Source organism: Pipistrellus kuhlii, unplaced genomic scaffold (genome assembly GCF_014108245.1).
Source record: "Pipistrellus kuhlii isolate mPipKuh1 unplaced genomic scaffold, mPipKuh1.p scaffold_m20_p_12, whole genome shotgun sequence".
NCBI lineage: Eukaryota > Metazoa > Chordata > Mammalia > Chiroptera > Vespertilionidae > Pipistrellus > Pipistrellus kuhlii.
The window spans coordinates 16,334,008-16,359,725 of record NW_023425427.1 but is presented as its reverse complement, the minus strand read 5'-3'; the positions used below and the strand labels follow the sequence as shown (position 1 = coordinate 16,359,725).

General features: G+C 38.9%; 1 protein-coding gene across 3 annotated transcripts in view; it reads left to right on the top strand.

The window, feature by feature from the left end:
- ZCCHC7 (zinc finger CCHC-type containing 7) overlaps positions 1–20,810 on the top strand; it is a 155,845-nt gene extending 135,035 nt beyond the window's left edge. For all 3 annotated transcript variants that reach the window (XM_036433347.2, XM_036433346.2, XM_036433348.2), the window contains exons 7-9: positions 15,920–16,015; positions 17,271–17,388; positions 19,504–20,810. In XM_036433347.2, the coding sequence (XP_036289240.1) occupies positions 15,920–16,015; positions 17,271–17,388; positions 19,504–19,940 (651 nt within the window). In that variant the 3' untranslated portion in view covers positions 19,941–20,810. The remainder of the gene's footprint in view (positions 1–15,919; positions 16,016–17,270; positions 17,389–19,503) is intronic.
- The last annotated feature ends 4,908 nt before the right edge of the window (positions 20,811–25,718 follow it).

Below are 25,718 nucleotides of genomic sequence, written 5' to 3'. Positions count from 1 at the left end.
GGTACATTATATCTATGCTTATGTATCATTTTTATCTTAACATACTATGATGAAATCCTTATTATAGTCTAAACTTGATTGGAATTCAACCATATTATACTTTCAAGATCACAGTCACTCTTTGTATAGCAGTTTTATCAGTATTTTAATTAAGTAATAGTCTAATGGATTTGATATTGCATTTCTTTTCCCTTTTCCCCTAACTTAGAGAATTCCAATCTTGAAAACTTGAAGTGATGATAGTACTATTTTAAAGTCACTCTTTTCATTATTTGCATCTATATTCTTATATAACTCTCATAGAAGATTAGAAATTGGTGTTTAGTATAACAAATATTTGAATATTTGTTTAATATTGTAGCTTTTAAAAAACAAATTATAAAAAGAATAATTAGGAAAAAATAGTTAAACAAAATGAATTATCTTGGAGAGAATAACATTATATTCTATCTGTGGGTATAACAAAATCATTTTGAAAAGTCTATCTCAACCTAAAATATTGATTAATTTTCAAAATAATATTGGAGCAACTATCCCAATTCATAATTATCAAATCTAAAGTAAAATTAGTAATAGTTTACTATGCAAGTATAAATGCAGAATTTGTATGTTCAGAAATATGTATACATATATATCCATCTAAAATAAAATAGTTAAATAATTATGTATATAGGCAATATCCAAATGTGTACAATTAGGCAATATTTAATCTTGAGTAAAAGCAGAATGCATGGTGAGTTTAGTCATCTTCAGTTCTTTACTAGGCGATGGACTGCCATCTATTGACTCATAGTAGCCCTCACACTCGAATGTGGCATCAATCAGAGCAGTGACCACATAATGAAACCTACCCTGTTTCCCCGAAAATAAGACAGTGTCTTATATTAATTTTTTTCTCCCAAAGTTGCACTAGATCTTATTTTCAGGGGATGTTTTATCTTTCCATGTGCTAGGTCTTATTTTTGGAGGATGTCTTATTTTCGAGGAAACATGGTAGGTTAGAACTACAGACTTCTTAAAACTCTGGAAATTTCTACACTTAATCATTGGTTAATTTCTTTTTCTAACCAAAGTATACATTTCTCACCCAAATGAACTGTGCTTTTTGGGGGAGAGAAGTTAATTAGTATATTCAGTTTAGAAATGTTTATTTGCATTTGAGGTCTTTTTAGTTGCTTTTATCTGCCTTCTAATCAGGAAGACTATAAGGACATTTACACCTAAAGTTTAGCAAGTACAACTTAAGATCTAACCAAGAATCACTTTCCTTAAAAGTGTTTTTTGAGCCCAGTCAGTGTTGCTCAGTGGTTAGCAAAGACGACGACCGGACCAGGAGTCACAGCACATGCCAGGGCTGCGGGCTCGATCCCCAGTGCGGGGCGTGCAGGAGGCAGCCAATCACTGATTCTCTCCCATCATTGATGTTTCTCCCTCTCTCTCCCTTTCCCTTCCTCTCTGAAATCAATTAAAAAAAATACTTTTAAAAAAGGAAAATATACATATATTTTAAAGCTTAATAATAGAGTATTATTTTTCAAACACTTAAAAAGGTGGTGAAGTTGATTGGTATAAGTAGGCTTGTGAAATTTCTTTGAACACAAAAGGAAACATGTTCACTGCTCAGTAATTTCATGAGAGATCAAACAAAGCATCCTTAACAACTTGTATGTGAATAGAGTAGCTTTTTAACCCAACTTGACTAGACTTCACTAGATTAATAAAAACTAAGACCATCATTCTAAAGGGCACATGCTAATAAAACTCTAAAACACTGCCTAAACATCTATTATATGTTTTAATAGCTACAAAATTGCCATATAATTTAAGGACTTTTAGATTATCACTTGGGAGACCTGCATGGGAAAAAGAAAAATATGATTTTTATTTCCCAAATAGTTTACATATTTACCTCCTTCAGAGTGTTTAGAAAGGTTTTTAAATCTTCAATCATATAGCACTGTTCTTGTATTTTAATTTGTTATATTTTCAAATTTTGGTAATGCCTGACTTTGAATATTCTTTTTTATTTTTTATTCTAAATAAAATCTCCACCACCACCACCACCACCACCCCCCTTTAACTATTGTATTTAAGAAGGGAAGTCCCTTTCCCAACCCCCTGTCATTTCTAGGCTCATTTATATAATATTAAAAATGCTAGGCCAAAATGGCCACCAACAGAGTTTTACAACCAACAGAATCTTTAACTAATAAAGGCTATAATTTGACATGCCTTAGACATTTTTCATCTTGATTTTAATCTACTTTAAAAAGTAGCTAGGAGTTTGCTACTTTGGGGGCGAATGTATTAAGAACCAAAAAGGACAATACACCTTTTATGTTTAATTTTGCCCTTGGATTTCTTTGTGTGCATTGTTAAAATGTGTTACAACTAAAAGTTTAAGCAGAAGGGAAGAATTACATTTTAAATGACTCTTTCTATATAACATTTAAATGCCTAGAATTCACACTTCAAAAAGTAAAGTACTTGCTGTTAGAGACATGGGGAGTACCTTCCTTTCAGCCTGGAAGAGGCCTGTGATCAGAGGTTACTGGCAGTTAATAGTAGTCTTACTGAGCTAGCTGAATGCCAGAGTGTATCTTATGGATCAAAATTTAAAATATCACTTGGTTTTGCCACTCAAGTCTTTCTCTCCTACCCTGGAAATATCAGTTTAGACGTGTTTTCTGGGTTCTCACAGTATGGAAATGAGATTTTTACTCTGAATGAGAATGTAACTCTCTAAAGCATCCTATGCCATACCACCCAGTAGGTAACCCTAAATATCAACAGATTTAAATTTAACTTGAGAAACATGTTGTATGGTCCAAAAGAAAGGAATGAACAAGTGGAATTTGATGGTGAGGCTATAGCCACAAAAGTCTTTTTTCTGAAATTATTGTGATGTAAGATAGAGTGGGTAACAATATTCTAGTTGCCTAATACTAAAATGGAGTTTTTTTTAAATAAGTTAAAATATGAAGTAAAGCATTTCAAGAAGTCTCCCTCAAGCCAGAATATTTTCTTTTCATGAAAAAAGGAAAATGGGCTCTTAATTGGAAAGATGTTGGGAATTCTAAATCTCTCTCTGAGAGCTCCTTGGCTACGTAACAGAACTGCAAAGCCCAAGGATCTCATCTACATGGGAGATACCAAGTGATAGGTCACGTGTGTGTGTGTGTGTGTGTGTGTGTGTGTGTGTGTGTGTGTGTGTTTAAGAATATAGAACTGGTTACATATTGTATTTTAAAATGTTAAGTAACTCCAAAATAGAACGAGAAGTAGGCCTCACTCTATTTTGGAATTATTTAAATCAACTTTTTCTTTGTACTATTTTTTTGAGGTCCAGTATACAGATTATCCTAAAGTAACACTTATAAATTTATTTATTTTGATAGTTCACTTTGCCAACTTCCTCAAAATGTAGGAGTACTTTTTTTAAAAAATTGTAGTTTTTTCTTCCATATCTGACATCACTATTTCAATGTTTTGACTGTTTTAAGTGTTGCTATTGAGATATTACATCTCTGTCACATTTTCAGAGATTTCGTTTTCATTCAAAATACCCTTAGTATTAAAACATTGCTGAGGTGAATGTAATTGTGCTCTGATGTTTTAGAAGGCACATGACTATTTTGTTGTACCTCAGGGCCATCTTTCCATTGTAGTACTACAAAATAAATCAGACTGCTTTATATTTAAAGTTACTTGGTATCTGAATAAAAAGAATTTTCTGAGTAAGCACCAATAAATTATTTTCTAATATTCCATCTGTGATAACCGAGATAGAAAATACATTTGGACGGTGACTAAAATTTTTAAAGATTTTTCAAGTGGAAATTTTCTGTGAATACTTTAATATTTATTTACATGTTCTTAAAGAATTTAGGGTGAACATTGTGCTGGTAATTTTTTTTACTTCAATCTTACCATGTTTTGAATTTAGTATAAAAGATAATTATTACATTTATAGAGGAGGTCAACTGATTTTTTTAAATTTCTATTTCGACTGGCATGTTAGACCACATCTTGCCAGAACTTATCATTCAAAGCAATTGGAAAATGCAATTTCAAAGCAAATGAAACCTGGAATTATCAATCTCAATAAATGAGATTCATTTAAAAATAAATACAATTTGCCAAATCATAAAAAAAGCAATTTTCTAAAGCTTCTATAAAAGGAAGAGGAAGAAAGTGAGTGTTGTGAATTATAAATGCATGTTATTTTTTCTCTCACAGTGTTTCCTCAGACATTTAAACAGTTCGTATACAAACTTATTTTTGAATGGAAGTACAATAAAAATTATATAGATTTAGATATAATTTCTATTTTTAGAGAAAACCTCCATATTTTCTTTTCAAACAGATTAAGGTGTCATCCCCTTAGAGAAATTCCCAACTTAATTGATTTTCAATATTTTAATGAAATTAATTTGCTTTAAATGGGAAATCAGTATGACATATTCTGAGCAGGGTTTTTATTTTTTCCTTTATTTTTTGAAAAGTATGCAACATACACAATTTAGAAAACAGTCATTATAAATATTTGGCCTGGCAGCAGCTACCTTTTTGCCACCTTCTAAATATCTTTATTATTCTTATCACCCATTGTCCTGATTTCTGTTCATTTTTTCGGTAGTACATGTTGCTCAATAATAAACTAATTGAATCTGAGACTGTACTATAAACAGTAACTTCTTTTCTTCATTTGACCAAAAAAAGTCCCTGTGCTTTTTCATCTGCCTCAAAGGCTGGAGACAAAGATGATTCCATTTAAGACAACATATTTTACTGTATCAGCTTCAAGTTTTACTTCTGTTTTAAAAATTTAAAGAAATACTTCTTGTGGTCTTCATTTTCTTACCTGTTAACAAATGGCCCTAATGGTGATAAAAAGATGGAAAGTTACATTTGGACTCTTCACTATCCTTTTCTCTGTTCCTCAGTACTTTATAATTATAGTTAGTCATTATAGGGGCAATTTCTTCTTGATACGTAAATTTTGTGGTAATTAAATTCCATTTCTAAGTATTTGTAATTTCAGTATACATAACTTTTAAAAATATTTTCTTCTTTAAAAAAAAGCATTAGTCATATGATCCCAAAGGAAACTACTTTTTTTTTTTTTACTCACAAGTCTACACTTTGAAAAAGCTATCCTATTATGACAAAATGAATATAAACAAGTAGTCTGAGAATTTTCAGAATTCATGCAGTTTAACACTGCTCAATATCTGACAGTATAACAAATTGCAGTTTAAAAATCTAGAATGTGGCCTATTCTTTGTCATGTTAACTACACATAACAAGCATAGAAGTATTAAGTAGAATAATTTCAGTGTATTTGAGTGATTATTTTTCATATGTATTTTGAACAGTTGGTTCATGCCATTCCTTAAATAAATATATTCCAGGTAGTTGAGCTTGTCATAAACTTTTCTGGACATTTCAATGGAAGTAGAGAAAGTATACTGGACCATTGACATGTGTATTAATATGTTCCTTTTACTAGTCATTACATGTGAGTGATGTGGTAGATTACAGTGATTCCTAATAGATTTTGGAATCATTTAGAGATTGACAGTCATGATCACCCATAACCTTTAAGGGTTTTGGTTAATTATTTGAAGAATCTACAGGAAAAGATTCCTAAAAGACCCCATGGACTTGTTGATATGAACACTCTCTAAACTAGTGTTATATTTCCTGTTGTGGTATAAACTTCAGTGGTAAACTTAAGTTGAATTAAGTTTATGGTTTTAAAACCTAAATCTTTTAAATGATCAAGTTAATGAATTGTGCATAAAATCCACCAGATTTTCTACCTGAAATTCATTTGATCCCCATGTACCAGAAAGTCATAAGAATTATGTTTTGAGGTATGTATGCTTGTGTTTTCTTCCAACTATTTTGAGTTCAGTAATGGTCCTCCAAGACCCATAATTCTTTTTTTCAGTTATATCAAAAGTATTATATGGAGAAAAATGGTCCATGTTTAGAGAACATTTTACTGGGGGGGAAATTAAATGTTTAGGATTAAAATAGTTTTCATCTAAATAGGTATAACAATATACTGATAAGTCATCTTTTTAAAAAAATATATTTTATTGATTTTTTACAAAGAAGAAGGGAGAGGTATAGAGAGCTAGAAACATCGATGAGAGAGAAACATCCACCAGCTGCCTCCTCCACAACTTCCGCTGGGGATGTGCCCGCAGCCAAGGTACATGCCCCTGACCGGAATTGAACTTCTGGGACCTTTCGGTCCACAGGCCGACGCTCTATCCAGGCGTCCTCAAACTTTTTAAAGTGGAGGCCAGATCACGGTCCCTCAGAGAGCTGGAGGGCCGGACTAATTCCTACTGTATCACCTCGGCTGCGCTCACTGCCCAAAAAACCTGGCGGGCCGGATCAGACTCCTCTGCGGGCCGCGTGTGGCCCGCGGGCCGTAGTTTGAAGATGCCTGCCAGTGAGCAAAGCCTGATAGGTCATCTTAAAAACATGAATGATCAGAAATGAGCTTTGTAAAAAGAATTCACATGTGATAATCAATCTGACACAATGGATAATAAAGCTATCCAATTCTTTTCTTTTCTTTTTTTCAAAAATCATGTAGAACTGAATATATTAAATAGATTATAAGGTCATCTTTATAATTTTGTAATATATCCATATCTATAAATAGCCATTTTATATTTTTCCTTTAATATATTTGTAGATTACCCCACATGCCTTTTTAGTTAGAGGAACTAAGTTTTGGATCTTTCCTTAAGTTTGTTCTTAGAAAAACATTCCATAAAATGAAGCTTGAGGGGCATATTTAGTTCTGAGGAAATTATTAGGGAATTTCCTTTTTTATCATAATATGGGGAAAAGAATACCACCTTTGGAGTCAATCAGTTCAAATTATGGGTCTTTCATTTACTAGCTAGGTGCAAACCTAGTTAAAATATTTATCCTCTAAATTCTCAGTTTCTTCATCTGAAAAATGGGGACAGTGCCTTTTAGAGTGATTGTAGGAATGCAGTGAGATGATAGACGTAAAGTACTTAGCAAAGCCTGTGTTCAACACCATGTCAGCTCCAGTGCTGCAAACGCGTGGACTCCTCACTCCTGGAGAGATGGCCTCGGGACTTATAGCCCAAACTCGGATTATTGTAATGTCTTTGCCTAAAATGAGATTCATAATGATCTCTTTATTCTACCTCCTAAAAGAGTTTCCTTCTTATAGTTATTGAAATTAATGCCGGGACCGGTTTTGCTCAGTGGATAGAGCATCGGCTTGGGGACTGAAAGGTCCCGGGTTCGATTCCGGTCAAGGGCATGTACCTTGGTTGCGGGCGCATCCCCAGTAGGGGGTGTGCAAGAGGCAGCTGATCGATGATTCTCTCTCATCGATGTTTCTAACTCTCTATCCCTCTCTCTTCCTCTCTGTGAAAAATCAATAAAATATATATTTTTAAAAAAAAAATACTCACAATCATTGTCTTTTTGTTAACAAAATTATTTGCCTCAGTTTTTATTTTCTTATTATTTATACTTTTCTTCTGGTCTAGAAATGTAGATGGGTAACTTTTAACTAAACGTAGCAAGCAAATTATTTTCTTACTTTGATTTGCTTAAAAAATCATATAGACATTTATGAGTAGATCACAAAAAATCTTTAGGCTAACTTCCTTTCCTAATGAAAATGTCTGTATGAAATGTATACCATATAAAGATACGACCATATCAGTTTGAAAAAAAAAAATATTAAGTGAATAAATATATAATTCTTAAATGGTGATGTCAGTGTCAGCTGAATATAGCTTTCATATGCTAAATTACGTAAATCTTTGCTTCCTTTATAAATAATGAGAATAATATGAAATTAAATAATTCTCATACACAAAAACCAATTATAATACTTTCTGCTAGGGGTACAGGTTTTGTTGATGAGATAAGGAATGAAACATATAACATATCAGTTTTTTGCACTTTTGGTAAAACTGCTTCATGCCTTCACATGACTGATGCCAGAAACCAGCCTGATTTCACAGCAGAATGTTGAGGTGTAAGCTTGGTCAGTTGTTTTGCAGAAAAAAGACAACACAAAACTGAGCACTGTCTCGGTGCATGGGATCTGTATTCTTTCAAAGAGCATTCCTGTTTTTTATGTTCTTTATTTTAAGGCAAGCAGGAGCTAAGGTGGAGCATATTGTTAAAGCAAGGAATCGTCACTTCCCTCTTTTAAACGGGGCCTTACAGCTGTAGCATTCCCTGCCTTTGTGATGATGGTTAAGAGTATTTTTCAGTAGAATAAGCAGGGCTGGGTGTGGGGAGGGGCAGTTCTATGTGTTCTAAGTCATGTGGAGTCATAGTAAAAATGAAAATCTTGGGGTTTATTTGGATCCCCTGTGTATTAGATAATAAATATAATAAAGCTATGGCTTTATTATTCCACAATTTTTTCAATGGTGATTTACGTACAATTGTACTATAGTGATATCTATACAGATGCAGATTTGAGTGTGTTAAAGACTTACTATGGTTGGAAGATGTATATTAATGTGGATTCTATGTTTTATAGTCCACCCCAGTAAACGGTCAGATAAAATATCCCTGCAGTCACACATGTATGTGTTCTTTCCTGTCCCTTCCCCCCACATCCTGTCTCATGCCCCCCTCATCCCTCCACCCTGCATCCAAGCTTGTGGTCCTTTTCCATCCATGTCCTAAAAGGTTCTTTGTAAACCAGGCCATTTGTCCATCATTGTTTGGGGTCCAAACAGCGGTAAGATACCCTGTCACCGATCCTGCGTACTATGAATGGCAGCTCCTCTCCGGACAATTGGCGGAGGGGCCGGGAAATATTCCTGAGAGGATTATTTAACCTTTCAATTTAGAGGGCACAAAGCCTGGCTGATTAATGAACTTTCTGATGGGCGCCGATAAGCGGATCTATTTCTTTATTTCCCCTAAAAGTGATTCCTTCTCCTGTCCATATTACTATAATCTTAAACATAAAATGTGGCAAATAGATTAAAAACAGCACTAAAGAGTTTATCTGACTGGCAAACTGAAGGAGCTAAATTAAAATTGGTAATGACAGCAGTGGCTCAGCCTCCTATATGGTTTTTAAATGCACTGTGTATTTTGAAGAGACTTATTCTCCAGCATGCCTGGTAATGACTGCTTTTGGTGCACAGTCTGGGGCTGGCTTCTGTTATCCCTACCCCGCCCCCCCCAAAAAATGAGTTGTGTTATCTGGATGGCTGCAGACACATACGCATCCCCCTTTCTCACTGCATGGGCAGACAAGGTCGATAGCATTACAAGGTATTTGTGGCAGTGCTTGTTTCAGTTTTCAGAGCTGCCAGTTTCCAGGCGGATTTGAATTACAAAAGAAGAAGCTGGCATGAAAATTGAAAGGTTTTATCGGCTGGTCTGAAGCCTCATAGCACATTGCTTATTTATGCAGTCCATTTGCACCAGGAAATATAAAAAGGAAATACATTTTTAAAATAAGGCCATAAAGACCCAGATATGTTTAAGATGGCAAATAAAATATAGATACCTATAATATCTTTCCAGGAAACGATTTTCACTTAATGTTGCACATTACTTCAGAAGAGCATTTATGTTGCTGTCATAAATTTGTGCGTTTGTGTCACTATGTAGGTAGTCTCTGGGGATTAAGAAGGAAGCCTTTGCTAACTTACTTTAAAATTAAAATAGACAGAGGGATAGCTCTGCAGGTTGAGAGCTACATTGGAAATATTTAAATAGGGTGGTGAATTAAACTTAAACTAATATTTTTGCATTCTATGTAAAATTAGCTATGGCCCAGTGAATAAATGCCACTACCTTTGGAGAAAATTGGGGTGCTTCTTAAGCCATGAAGATAGAACATTCAGGGAGTGAATTACCGGGATTCTTACTGTCTTGCATATGTTCATTGTTCTCTGCTTGCTGAGGTTCTCTTTTGTTGTTGTTGTGTGAGTGTTGTTGTTTTTTTGTGGGGGAAGGATCTCGTTCACAAAAAGAGAAGTCATAAATTAAGTTTAATAACTTCTTTTTATAAAACTTGTGTTTCATTTATCTTAGTCTCCAAATATATTATCTCTTAGATGCTGCCTAATGCTTAATGTTGTCAATATATCATCTTTTCACTATTAGGAGTTATACCAACAGTTTACCTCTATTCATACTACTTTAATGTAGTTTTAATACAAAAGATACACTCATGCAGTCCTTTACACTCTTGGTTACCTAAAGTGAAGATATATAAGTATTCAGACACACAGTACTGCAAGGCCTTGAATAATTAATAGCCTGACCACTAGTTATTTGCAAACCTTCAACCCATTGGTTTGTAAAACTATGAGTATCAGAAGAGGGGTAGAGCGGAAGTTACGTGCATATAGGAAGTACCAAATCAGTAAACCAACACTTTATTCTGCTGCAATTCAAATGAACACTGTTTTAGAATCCATTTTCCAATAAAGCAAATTACTCTCAGCGAAACCATGAGAGATGCAATTTTTTACAATTTTCATTTTCACCAGAGTCTGGTACCTTTCTCGTGTTTTTATGACCTGGACTAATTACTTCATGTAGTGTGTTTTTTTTAACAGAGAAAATATCAAAAGCATACACGTCTACAGCATGCTAATGATGTGCTGTACATTTTTTTCATGAATTTTCATAAGGATTTTTCTACGTAGCATGTGTGGCTTAATGATGTAATCACCCGATAGACTAGAAAATGCTCCAAAGGAGACGTTCCGGTCTGTTGTGTACATAATACATGTTTCAGAAATCTGCCTAATTAAGGAATTACCCGATGGATTGGTAGTCTGTTAGATACATGTCATCGTTTTTCGTTTAACACAAAAAATAGAGGTATATTATTATATATGGTGTTTTTAATGGCATTTTAAGATATAGGGAAAATTAGAAATGTTATACAATTGAATTTGTTTTTCACTGAGGAAAAATTTTAAAATTCACAAAGGATGCCTTATTTTAAAGTAATTTCAAAGCATTTCACTTTGAGAATATTTCTTCCCATGTTCCTCCAAAGGGAAGTAATAGTGTGAATATTTGCCAGAACACTGTGCAAATGGATAGCTTTGACCAAGATCATGGTTGGAATAAGACCTGATCACATCTCCAGGTGTGAGGAGCACCTGCCCCCAGAAAAATACTGAGAAGGGAGCCAGGGCATCATTTATCTTTAGTTACATGGGATCATTTTTGCCTTCTCACAGCCTCAGATTTGGTTCACTTCACTGCAAAACGGCCCAACTTTTAAATTTCTTTTTTGATTCCTTTAGGCCCCAGGTGTGATTTTTCTTGACTGTGTACCAGTTTCATTTCTGTTGGCATTTATATCGTAATTACTACCAAAGCAAAGGGAAGGCACCCATCCTTCTTGCCCTGCCTATTATTCTTCATGACACTAAATAAAATACTTAGACAATCAAATATGATGTCTAGAGCAGGCACAGAAAATGATATGTTTAAACAGGGGGGGAAGTATATTTTTAATTCAACTTTTGTTCTGCTTAAATGTCAGCTCCATACCATTAGGTCCCTTTTTCAATTAATGGGCTTGGACTATGATGGCAAGTTTTTTATTTGGGATAACATTTTCTTGAGAAATTCTATTTGATTACTTGGCTAGATTTGTTTTTTGTTTTGTTTTTTGTATGGATATTGAGATGCTTGTGCTGTTAGCTTATTGGAAAAATTTGAAAGATAAGGTTCTCAAGAATGAAAAGCATATGGATTTAAGAGGTGTGAGTACACGTGCAGAAAGGCTGGAGCTGAGCTCAGTGCTTTACTCCATGTTACATTCCGTTGTGAATACATTCACATCAAGTGCTTCATAGAATTGCCTTTTAATATATGTTCATATAACACATTGGATTAATAAATGAAAACATATAGTCTAGTCATTAAGCATATGTATGATTATAAAAATAAGTGCATTTTGTGGTCACAAGAGTAGAAAATTCCCTTTAATTAGTGAAATTGATTGCATATCCTGTATAGTAATTGCATATCCTTCAACAAGATGCAAGTCCTCATTGGATCAAAGTCAGTTTAGATAAGGGCAGCTCAAGGTCACAGAGGGAGATGCCCAGCAGGTTCATTTGCATAAAAAATTACTGTTAGAAATAGGACACTGAGGTAGCTCTGGCGTTTTTTGATCTCTTGGCCTTTGTCATGGAGATTCCTAGTAGTGAAGGGAGTAAGGCTAGTGTCCCAGATAATGATTAACTGTTTTAATGGCATTCATTCATTCATTCCGCACTAACTACTCATGCAGAAAAAAGGGTTATGTAAAATGACATTAGAAGAAAATCATTTGTAATCGTTGCATCGGGCCGCACTTTGAGGAGACATTAGAAGTAAATCCGTGGTGTGGTAGGCTTATGCTTTATCTTCTGATATTTACTGAGTTTACTGGTGCATGAAAAGCTTTCAGCAAGAATAGCAGATGGGATGGACCTTTCATAGGTAATGCTATCTCCCAGGTTATTACTTCTATATATTGATAGTAAAGTAATCTCTAAGATATCACCCTACAAATATAGATTATTTAAATGTCTGTAACCAAAAAAGAAAAAAAAAGCTTTCATAAATAGTTCAATTTGGTATCCATTAGGTCAAAGTCTTAAGGTAAATTTTTTTAACTTAAAAAAAGTTCTAGCCCAGTTTGCTCAATGGTTGTAGCATCAGCCCATGGACTGACAAGGGCATGTAACTCATTTGCAGGCTCAATCCCCGGCCCCAGCTGGGACCTGTGCAGGAGGCCACTAATCGATGTGTCTCTCTCACATTGATGTTTCTCTCTCTGTGCCTCTCCCCCTCCCTTCCACTCTCTCAAAATCCGTGGAAAAAATATCCCTCGGGTGAAGGTTAACAAACAAATAAAAAAGTTCTAAAAAATTACATTTGTTCCCTTCATTTAACTTTTTGTCCACAGTGCAAACATGTATGACAGAACTCTGAACTTAAAGCTAATAAGTTGACACATTCTGCTTTAAATTGGACCTTTACTGTTAATTAAAAATAAAGACATGCTCCAAGGCAGAAGTATTGAGTCACAGATTTGTATTTCTAACACTTTAAATAGCTGTAAGATTTTTGTTAGATCATAGTATAAAAACTTGTCCCCTGGAAATCATTTTTGAGTTTTCAGTACTGTATTCTAATACAGAAATGTTCTCTAATTAGGTAAGATCTAGGCTGATTTCATTCCTATTAAGTCCTAGTACATGATAGTTTATTAAAATGAGAGTATGTAGATAGCGTTTGTCATGTCATTTACTAATTAATTATTGTGAAACAGTTTAGAATTTCATAGCACAATATAAATACAGTTGCTATTTTTATTAGTAATAATGGAAGTTTTTAACTAGTGACATTATTCAGATGAATGAACACCCAAATGTTTGCACTTCATCCCCGGGCATAAATGAACAGTAGGTTAAATTTGAGGCTTTTTGAATGAGATTACTTTCAAAATAAAATAAGTGTCGACATGAAACATGCTTTCAAAATCTTGATTAAAAAGGATCTCTTGTCGAAGCCGGTTTGGCTCAGTGGTAGAGCGTCGGTCTGCGGACTGAAGGGTCCCAGGTTCGATTCCGGTCAAGGGCATGTACCTTGGTTGTGGGCACATCCCCAGTAGAGGGTGTGCAAGAGGCAGCTGGTCGATGTTTCTCTCTCATCGACGTTTCTGGCTCTCTATCTCTCTCCCTTTCTCTCTGTTAAAAATCAATAAAATATATTTAAAAAAAAAAAAAAAGGATCTCTTTAACCCTAGTAATTGTAAAACTGAATTCCTATTCTCTGTATCAGTAACTCCTTCCCGATTCTGCCAGAGTATGTACACTCTCAGTGTGAAGTAGAGGAGACCCTTGGAAAGTTGTGTTAATTTATTCAGGCATTTTAATATATAAAAGCATAATCTTACAGGTTGTCTTTAGTGACTAAAATGTATTGGATGCTCACTATGGGTCATGTACTTTACGTATGCATTATCGCATTCACTTACTTATATTTACTGTTCTGCTGGTGTGGCTCAGTGGTTGAGCATCCACCCATTAACCAGGGGGTCATAGTTCGATTCCTAGTCAGGGCACGTGGCTTGATCCCCAGTTGCGGGCATGCAGGAGGCAGCTGATCTCTCTCCCTCTCCCTTCCTCTCTCTGAAATCAATAAAAACATTTTTTAAAAAATATTTACTGAACTATTATATGCCTGGCCCAGTTCCAGGATCTGGGATACATCAGTGAACTAAATAGAGACAAATCCCTGTGAGTTGGGGTATGACCAAACAAGCAAGTTAAATATATAGTATATCAGATGCGATAAGTGCCATGAAGTATAAGGAAAAAACTCAGTGAAGCAGGATAGAATGCTCCAGTTGGAGATAGCTGGCTATTTTAAATAGGGTGATCAGGAAGGCCTTACAGAGATGACAGTTGAGCCAAGAGATGAAGGAGTTCCCCTGTTTATCTGGGGGAAGAGTGATATAGGCAGATGGGACAGCATTTGGGCTACTTACATTTTCCCCAGGCTTAGGCAATAAAGTAAAGTCAGAGGAATTTTGGAGTCTTTATTATCTACTTATTCACCAGCTACTTATTGTGCACTTATTATGTTCTAGGTCTTTGATCTTTCTTCTACATCTAACCTCCTCTTGCTTATGGTCACCCTCCTTATAGCTACAAGCCAAAATAGTTTTTCCAAAATGCGCTTCTAACTACTCTGCTCCTACACTTAAATCCTTACACTTAACGCTAGATAAAGCCCAAACTCCTTAACATGACTTATAAGCTCTCCATTTTTTTGCCATGCTTTCTCCAGCCTCATTTTTCTTATACCTGGTCATGTAACTTTTTGTTGTTAATCCTCACCAGAGGGTATTTTTTTCCATTGATTTTTAGAGAGAGTTGAGGGACGGAAGGAGAGAGAAAAAGACAGAGGGAGAGAAATATTTATGTGAAAGAGCCATATCAATTGGTTGCTTCCCACATGTACCCTGACCAGGGCTGGAGATGAAACCTGCAACTCCAGTGCTCTAACCACTGAGCACACCCGGCCAGGACCTAGTCACGCATCTTATACTTTGCTGGCAGGTATGCTCTTTCTTAGTTCCACGCCATCGTTCATATTGTTACCTCTACCAAGGATTATCCACTTTACTTACACCTAATTCTTTAAGAGTAAATTTAAAATTTGTATTTCCAGGAACACTTACCTTAACTGCCTCACCCCATCCAATGGTGGGTCTGTCTTGCCACTCCATTAATACCTGTACATGCTTCTATCACTGTTTACATCATCCTGTCATTATCTATTTATATGCCTGTCATGTTCTACTAGCCTATTATTCTTTTCTATCTGGGATACCTAATACCTAACAGTGTTGGGTATAATGCCGAATGGAATGAGGTGTAAGGAAGGAGAGGAAAGTACACACTGATGTTAAGAATAAAGAATTGAGCCCTGATCCGTTTGGCTCAGTGGATAGAGCTTTGGCCTGAGGACTGAAAGGTCCCGGGTTTGATTCCGGTCAGGGGCATGTATCTTGGTTGCAGGCACATCCCCAGTAGGGAGTGTGCAGGAGGCAGCTCATCGATGTTTTTCTTTCATCTATGTTTCTGGCTCTCTATCCCTCTCTTCCTCTCTATAAAGAATCAATAAAATATATATTTTTAAAAAGAATAAAAGAATTGTTATCATATTATACACTTTACTATACAGAGTCATCTGAAGGTGGGGTCTCTACAGTGACTTCCAGAAGACAATATTTCTAAGGACACTCTTACCTAAAAAGAGCTTTTTTTTTTTTTTAGAAAGAATGAGATTTTAATTTTCTTCTAAAATTTAATAAAACCTTACGATATTCATGTTGCAGACTAAACCTGGACCACCCAAAAAGCCGAAGACTCCTTCTGGACAATCAGCCTTAATGTATTGCTACAACTGTGGTCAAGAAGGCCATTATGGACATGTAAGTCTGAGTGGCATTTGGGCATAAAGCATTCTGTTGTTAGGAAGTGATTGGTGAAAGATGAGCTTAAAAATAATGTAATTCTGAACACTTACTTTTTTAGAAAGTAACATTCTAAAGTGAGATTTAATATAGTTTCAACTAATTTACTTCTCTCATCCCTACCAATTATGTTCCTAAATGTATGTATGTACCAGCTTGATCAGATGCTTAGAATTACAATACAAATCAAGTATATGATGCCAAAATTATAATAAATTAGCTAAACTCTATATGGATAGTTCACACATTTTCTTCCTAAGAGGTATTCTAATTTTTTTTCAATACCTAGCTAAGAAGGATTGAACTCGCATAAATAGGTACGATCGCAAAAGACTGAAGAAATGGGAACATTCCAAAAGGAAACCTCTTTCAAAGAAAAGAAAGATATTTGGTTTCAGGCGTGCTGAATGGGTATATGTCACCGGTCATAATTTAAAAAAAAAAAAAAAAGTCTACTACATAGGTGTATTCAGGCCAAAGATATGAATTTGGAAACTAACAGGCAAGGGAAGGTCAGAGTCATGAGAATAGGGAGCTGTCCTGGGTAATGAATGACAGGAGTGAACTTTACTTGAGGGGGGGGTTGAAGAGATGAGATGGTGCCTTTGGGGTGTTTCAAAATCATCTAAGAGCATTTCAAACTGGACACAGACCACCACCACCCTGCTCCCCACCGTAAGAATCAACTGTTCCCCCAGTGAGTATTGTGTTAAAATAAGTTTACAAACCACTTGTGTGGTAGAAAAAGAGCTAAGTTACACCCATATCTAGGATGTAAATGTGAAGGGGAAAGCACTTGATGGAAGGCTGCTGAAGAGGCAAAGAAACAAAGGTCTAATACAACATAAGGCCAAATAAAGTAAACCCTCTAACAGGTATGAGGCAGTGCAGTAGAGACCTCTTCTCTTTCCCCCACCCCCTTCAGCCATTGCTGTCAATTCAGACTGGGGGAGTGGGGTGGCAGGAAAGAATGAAAAGAGATAAGGGTTCCATAGGTAAAGAAGTGAGAGAAGAAAACTCAAGTCTGAAAAAAATACTTGATTGGATGTCAGGCTGGCTCATCCTCCCAGTGTCCAGCAAGACCACAGCCTGCAGCCAAGAATGAGTATCAGTGATGTGGGACTCATCTCCAATCAGTCATCCATAATCTTGCAAAAAAGGTTGTTTGAACAATATGCCCTTGTGACATCCTAATTTCAAATATAATTTGCAGGAATGTAAAGAAAGGCGAATGTTCAACCACACCTTTCCAACATCTCCATTCATCTACTACTATGATGACAAATATGAAATTCGGGAGCGAGAATACAGAATAAAACGAAAAGTAAAAGGTATGTTATTAGACTTCTTGCTAGATCAACTTTGCAGTAGTTCCCAAATTTCTTTTTTCGTACTGTTTTTACCTGCATTGGGGGTCATTGGTTAACACAGAAAAAGTTTTTAATTACCATGGAAACTGGAACTTTCTTGATCTCCAAAAATCAAGTACCCACTTCAAAAATCCCATGTTGTGCCCTGGCCCATGTGGCACAGTTGGTTGGAAGGTCATGGGCTCAGTCCCCAGTTAGGGCACATACCCAGGGTGCAGTTCCATCCCCAGTTGGGGTGCATAACCAAGGGATGTTTCTCACATTGATGTTTTTCTCTCTCTCTTTCTGTCCCCATCCCTTCCGCTCTAAAATATTTTTTTTAATCCTATGTTGTAATCTATTCCCAATAAACATTTTTCTAACATAAGATAATTTTAGAAAATGTCCAGAAAGTACTTCTATCCATATATGTATGCAGAGTTTTAAAGGCTCCTTTGAGATTTTTCTGCTTAGTGATTTGTTCCCCCTTTGTATAGCTCTAGTCTTTTTCGTAGAAAGACAGACATCCCTGCTGGGTGAATTCCCGGAGCTTCCCCAAAGATGTCATTTCCCATCGGCCATGGGCTGAGCTCCAGGTCCAGGGCCAGCCTATGTGGCTTCTTTGTTTTCTGTTGCTATAACATAAGGTTCTTTCTCACCAAATTATCTTATGTTGCCTGTTTTCTCTACCTCTGTTCTCTCTTGCAATATACTTCACGGTGATTTACCAGTTATTTTTCTTGCTTTGGGAACAAGTAATTCTTTGTTTTTCAAGTTGACCTATACATTGTTGATTTTTTGGGGGTCTTTTTTGTTACTCTTTTCCAGATTCTTTTTAAAAACACTAAAAAGCTCTAACTGGTTTGGCTCAGTGGATAGACCATTGGCCTGCGGACTGAAAGGTCCCAGGTTCGATTCTGATCAAGGGCATGTACCTTGGTTACAGGCACATCTGCCATATAGTTCTTAGGAGATGTGCAGGGGGCAGCTGATTGATGTGTCTCTCTCATTGATGTTTCTAACTCTCTATTCCTCTCCCTTCCTGTCTGTAAAAAATCAATAAAATATATATTTTTAAAAAGTTAAAAAGAAATGCACCAAAATGTCATCTCTGGATTAAAGGACTATGAGTGCTTCTGATTTATTTTCTTTATACTTTTCTTTAGTTCCCAAGTTTTCTGTAATGAGTGTTTATAAATTTTATAATCAGAGAAAAATGATTTGGTTTCCTTTTTAACTGGTTATATTGACAGCTCTGCAGCACAGATTCACTTTGAAGCTTGCTGTGATTCATTGGAATTTTCATTTTATGCCAAAATCTATAAATCTATTACTTATTTTTTTCTCTATATCCCAAAATTCATTTTTTATCCCCTAAATATATTACTGTATTTCATTTGGAGGTGAGGCACTTCTTTAGTCTGAAGATTCTGTTGACATGTTAATTTTCATTCCTCACTGTAACCCCACCTCCCACCCACCCTGTCAGAATCACTGTATCAGATACTTGTAGTGAGAGCCACGTCCTATCAAAACAACATCATATCTGCACTAAGAACTCGAAGACACGTGTGTGCACAACTACACACTCAGTCTCCAAGCCAGCGATCTCTGCTCTGGAGGAATTGTCTGTCCTCTTTGGCATCCACCTCTAAGGACTGTGGCCAGACTTCATCTTCAGAGTGTAATTGAAATATCATGAGTCTGTCGATAAGACTGTTATGCATCTTGCTTAACCTTATTATCAAGGGCTGTTCCTTGAATTGGTCAGACATGTCTTTTCTTCACGAAGCTAGGATGAGGGCTGTTCTCGCTTGCCCTCATCTGCACTGTTTAACCGAGTTAGATTGTGTTGAACAGAATGAATATCATTGGACTTCTGGATGTTCTTCACTGTTAGCAATCAGAAATGTATAACTACAGCCATATAGTTCTTAATGAGTGACTTTTACTTTAGTAAGGGCCCTGTAGAATGCCCTCTCATTAGTGCATTTAAATGTCTGGTTTCCCTCTCTGCTAAGTTATTTACAGACTTAGGAAAGCTCTGCATGGACTGTCTTGCTGTGGAATATGCAAAAATACTTTTGTATTTTCCAGAACTCCAGAAAAATGGGGATTTCCCAAAGCAGTTCAAGAGGCCGCATATGAAAGCAGCAAATCAGAGGTCCCACCATGACATGAAGAAGAGCCAGGCCTCCAGCAGAAACACAAGGTTGCCTCAAGAAAAGAAAGAAACCCAAAAAGAAACAACGAACAGGCACAACAGAGAGCGTGAGAAGCACAGGAAGGCCCACAGGGGCCATGATGAGGATGAGGACTTTCCCAGAGGCCCCAGAACCCCCTCTTCCCTTGGCACCCCCAAAACCAAGAAGCCTCACAAGTCCTCTCACCACTCCCACCAGCACAGGCCAGAGGACAAGCGGCCCCGAGAGGGCAGGCGGGGCAAGCATAAGAAGAAGGAGCGCCGAGTGGAGGAGGAGGACGATGACAACTTGTTTCTGATCAAGCAGAGGAGGAAAAAGTCTAGACTGTGAGGCAGCTGCCGATTGGGCTTTCCAGCATCTGTCTGCTCTTATGTCCGCAGCATTCTGCCGATCTTTTTACTAATTAAAGTGAGTTTTGGTTTTTTGTTTTGTTTAATCTCAGCCATACCCTAGAGCTGCTGAATGGAGACCTTGGAGATCCGTTCTCTGTGTCCAGCAGGTTACTAGGTGGAAAAACAAAGATAAACTCTGACTTCCCCTGTTCCAGTTGGTCATTTTTACTCAGAATCCTGTAGGTAGGAAGAATTCATCTTTTCAAGAGAATTTTTAAAAATACTTTGAAAAAATTAAAGCTTACCAGATATAATTCATCTGCAGGATGCATATGTAAATTAAGTCCTTGCAGGAAGAGAAACCACTGCTGATGTAAAAAATGCATAGATCTTTTTCATCATTACTCTTAGCATTGGGAAGGATAATAGTTATAAATCTCAGCTTTACTGGCTTCTGAAGCTGGGGTCAGACTCCTCCTTCGGTCAGAGCATCAGGGATGAGCAATGAAGGCGGCGCCACCAAAGCCCTGAAGAAGCTGGAAAGTGGGCTGTTGTGAATACAGGCCAGGCCTCCGTGCAGTGTGAATGTCCCAAGTCAGATTCCCTGAAACAAGTGAAACAGAGCCCTCAAAACTGTTGATGTCATCACAATGAAATAGCTTCTGCCATTTTTACAACCACACTTCAAGAATACTGTCACTCAGCTAGATAGAGACGAATACTGCCAAAAAAAATATTGTTTTGTTTTGTTTTCATAGGTGTTTTTTTTAACAGCATAGCTATACAGGAATTTTTGTACACTTGCGAGCCTTTTGTACTTATCAAAGCCTAATGTTAGAATTTGAAAAATAAAATGTCTGAAATAGAGTAAAATGTGTCTGATATGTAGAAAGCCAACGAGGGTTTGGGCAACAAAGGGCATACTTGGGTTGGACAAGTGACTAAAGTTACAAAATCTCCAATAACTGGGGTTAACATTAACATTGGGGCTAACATTGTTGCCCAAGCACTAGCTCTGCCAGAATAAAGCAAGGTGCGCTAAGACAGTTTTATAGGATTAGGTTCTTAAGTTTGTCTTTGTGAAGTTCACAAATTGCCAAATATCTGGTGGGATCCGCTCTCTTGTCTTTCTGGGGAAAACTCTCCTCCCAAGTCAGCTCCATGTAAGTTATCGGTCCACAGTCCTCATCTGCCCAGTGGCTGCTCAGCTCTCTGCTAAGTGTAACGGTTCATTGTGTGTTGGTGGGTGGCATCCTCACATCAGCTGGGATTGTTTTGACTCTAAGATAAGTGACCAGAGTCTTAACACGCTGCTAAAAGTGCCAGCGGCTCCGGGGAGTGGTATGCCTTGAGATAACACGCATTATTCCTCAAAAGGGCCCAGAACAAGCATGGTGTGACTGGCATTCTGTGGCATCTTCCATACATAAAAAGCTGTTTCGAGAAGGGAAGAAAGAAGCTTTTTTCCCTCTCTCTCTTCTATTTGTTCCTGCACATTCTCTCTTTTTTTAATATATTTTATTGATTTTTTTTTTTTTTTTTTACAGAGAGGAAGGGAGAGGGAGAGAAAGTTAGAAACATCGATGAGAGAGAAACATCATTCAGCTGCCTCCTGTACACCCCCTACTAGGGATGTGCCCGCAACCAAGGTACATGCCCTTGATCATAATCGAACATGAGATCCTTGAGTCCGCAGGCCGACGCTCTATCCACTAAGCCAAATCGGTTAGGACTCTTCACGTTCTCTTATTTTTCCTCCCCAATTGTATATTTTTCTAAGAACATTTTAGAGTAGAACATTTTATTCTGGGCTATAGTTTACAGTCCAGATCCGTGCATTTATAGTATTGTAGATATGAAAGGATAGGGAGGAAAGGTCAAACAGAAGCCTCTGCTCCATTTCCTCCTCAAACACCAACTTTCCGTACAGGAATGGGGAGTTTAAAATGTGCAGCAACTGGACAATCAAGTAAGACTTTAAAAGAAGAAAAGCAGATGTCCCAAACAGTGAGGAGCCCTCTGTTGATAGGATAGAGAAGACTAAATGTCTTTTGCCTCTGGACCTGTTTTGATTAGAAGTAGCCTGAATGGCTCCTTTGCTGGGTTTTGGCTCGGTTCATGTTTGCCATTTTTAGAGTTGAGCTGAGAGGCACCACCTCCCATTCTCTCAACAGAAAGCCTGGCTTTTGTGGGCCATGCTGTGTCTGTTACTTCAGAACCATGCAGTTAACAGCACCTGTTATCAGGCTGTTTATTTTTATGTTTTACAAGGAGTTCATGTTAATTTGAGGGGAGCGGTTTTTTTTTTAACATAAAATCATACTTGATTCTTCTACCCAAAGATACAAGTAACATTCTCACTATCTACCCTCCCGTATGTTTTTTATGCATACATACATTATTTGTAACCTGTGTTTATACTTAATAGTGAAAATATTTTCTTTTTTCTTATAAATTTTATTTATTCTTTACAGAAAGGAAGGGAGAGGGATAGAGAGTTAGAAACATGGATGAGAAAGAAACATCGATCAGCTGCCTCCCGCACACCTCCTGCTGGGGATGTGCCCACAACCAAGGTACATGCCCTTGACCGGAATGGAACCCGGGATCTTTCAGTCTGCAAGCTGAAGCTCTATCCATCAGAGTTCAGTCCTGTGTACACCAGTGAACAATCCTCACAGATTTCCACATGCGTCCTCCTGAGTATGTCGACCACACGTAACTCAGCCTCTTGCACCCCACAGACCAGAATGAACTCCTTGCTGATCAGAGGCCGTCACAAGGACGTGCCATTTTGAGCTCTGATAACCTCTGACCGCCTCCCTGGGCCTGTGTCTTCTTTCTGAAATTGGAAGCAATCGCCCGGCCTGTGTGGCTCAGTGCTCGGCTCTGCCAGGCGTGTCCAGGTCAGCAATTAGGCCCTCGCGGTAAGCAGCCAGAAGGGAAGCCGCCATAAAGAACCCTTGGTTCACAGCTCCACCCTGTGCCCTGGTCCTGCCCTGGCATCCACGGCACCATGCCCTTGAGGAGCTTTTGCTTTCTCTAGTGGGCAAGACAGGTGCAATCCCTTTCAGCTCTACAGCAAAGATTGAAGCTCACGCAGTTGTGGGGCTGGCAAGTTCCAAACAAAATACGAAGGGCAGGCCAGCAGGCTGGAGACGCAGGCAGTGTTTTATAGTTTTGAAGCAGGATTCCTTCTGCAGGAATCCCCAGTTTTTGCCTTTGAGGCCTTCAGCTAATTGGATGAGTTCCACATTGTGGAGGATAATCTTTATTTAAAGTCAACTGATTCTGCCAGAACTGGTTTGGCTCAGTGGATAGAGCGTCAGCCTGCGGACTGAAAGGTCCCAGGTTCGATTCCGGTCAAGGCCATGTACATTGGTTGCAGGCACATCCCCAGTGGGGGGTGTGCAAAAGGCAACTGGTCGATGTTTCTCTCTCATTGACGTTTCTAACTCTCTGTCCCTCTCAATTACTCTCTGTGTAAAATCAATAAAATATATTTTAAAAAAAAAAAAAAAGGTCAACTGATTCGATCACATCTACAAAATACCTCTCCTGCAACATCTAGTGTTTTGCTGCACAGCTGGGAGCCACAGCCTTGCTCAGTTGACATAAAATTAACCATCACAATAGTCTTTATCTAAAAAAATGAAACTGAGTCAGAAACGTTGACAAAATCCTAATCCCTAGAAGAAAGTACCAGGCCTGCCGAGTAACTTTTGCACCTTGGTAATAAGTTTGCATGATTTATTCCTGCGTCCTACATAAAATTCTCCGCAGGCCAGAACCAGACAGAACATCTGGGGAATGGTGTACCGCATGCCGATGCAGCTTGGGAGGAGACTGGCTTGGTGCCGAGAAGCCTAGAGTTTCCGACAGTGGGACAGGCTGGGGACACAGAGGGACAGGCTGGGGACACAGTGGGACAGGCTGGGGACACAGAGGGACAGGCTGGGGACACAGAGGGACAGGCCGGGGACACAGTGGGACAGGCTGGGGACACAGTGGGACAGGCTGGGGACACAGAGGGACAGGCTGGGGACACAGTGGGACAGGCTGGGGACACAGTGGGACAGGCTGGGGACACAGAGGGACAGGCCGGGGACACAGTGGGACAGGCTGGGGACACAGTGGGTGGGCTACCAGAGCCACGGAGATTCGAGCATCTACTGCGAGGGGGCAGGGACTGGAAGGAGCCTCCCAGAGGGCCCATGAGTTCTGGGAGCTCTAGATTCTACAAATGCAGCTCAGAAAAGTCCCTGCTTCCTCTTCTCCACACCCCTCCTCCACCCTCAGTGAGGCGTCAGAGGCTGGGGCAGAACACGGAACCTCACTGAAATGGAAACATCTGTGCGCCTTTCTCACCCTCCTCCGCCATCCCCGCTCCCCTGCCAGCCAGCCTCGCCTGGTGAGTCTTCTGGGAGGGGAGCTCCTCGGCCTCGGGCTCCTTTCACACCCCATCTCATCCTCCATGCCTCAGGGGGCCCCGGGGATCCACCATCGGTCCATCGTCCCCGGTCATGGGTCACCAGGCACCGCTCTCCTGTTTTGCCTACACCCAATTAATCATCTCTTCCTGGCGATGTGCATGGCAGCCCTCCTGCACTTGGCTGCTCAGGGGAGTTTTCTGGTTTCATTGCCTCACTTAACCGCGGTCTCCTGGGTCACTCTGGATTTCCCTGCCCCCACCACAGGCCCGGCCTCCGAAGCCTGCCTGTCTGTGCTCCGGGATCCTTGTCTTCTCACCAGCCTGCCCATCCTATCAGCCAGCCAGGCTCTGCTCACAGCGCCACCTTGCACAAGGGGAGGGGAGGGTGGGGGAGGGTGGGGGAGGGTGGGCCCTCCCTCTGGGCCATAGCAGGGTCCTTGAAGTTCTGGTGGATGTCAGAACTGCAAAGGACCTCAAAGATTGTCTAGTACACTCTGGCTCACCCTGTTTCACTCCATTTCACAGATGGGGAAACTGAGGTCAAAATGAGGAAAAGGTGGCCCGGCCGGCGTGGCTCCGTGGTTGAGTGTTGACCTATAATCTTGGAGATCATGGTTCAATTCGGTGCCTGACCCAATCGGTGCCTGAACATGCCCAGGCTGCAGGCTCAGTCCCCAGTGGGAGGTGTGCAGGAGACAGCCGATCAATGATGATTCTCATCATTGACATTTCTCTCTCTCTCTTCCTCTCTGAAATTCGTGTGTGTGTGTGTGTGTGTGTGTGTGTGTGTGTGTGTTTTAAAGATGAGGAAAAGTCTTGTCCATGGCCATATCTCAAGTCAGAGGCAGAGCCAGGTCTAGGCTTTGGGGTCCTCTACCTCAGCCCCTTACCCCTGTCTCTCTCTGCCACACTTGGTCAGCAGAAAATAATTTCTCTGAAAACTTGAACACATTACGAATGAGTGAGAAATGTATTTAGTGTTTAAATACTGAGTCTGCTCAGACGGAAGTTTTTTGCAAGAAGCTGTGGCCAGCAAGCCGGACTGTGGCCTGGAGGACAGGAGCAGGTAGCAGAGGAGACAGGGGCAAGCACCTTAGAAGCAACACCTCCCCATAGTCATCATCAGGACCCAGACACGAGCCAGACCTGAGGACGAGGAGGAAGCTGGAGAGAGAATGGGGAGTAGCAGCGGGTCCCAGGAAGGGGAGGAGACCCCTGGGAGACCTCAGGCTCCCAGACCATCAGGGCCAGCCCGAGACCCAACACCTGCTATTAAAGAAACCGAGGCAGAAACAGTTCCCAGGACAAAGAAACTGTCAAGATCAGATAGTCTTGGAAGTCGAG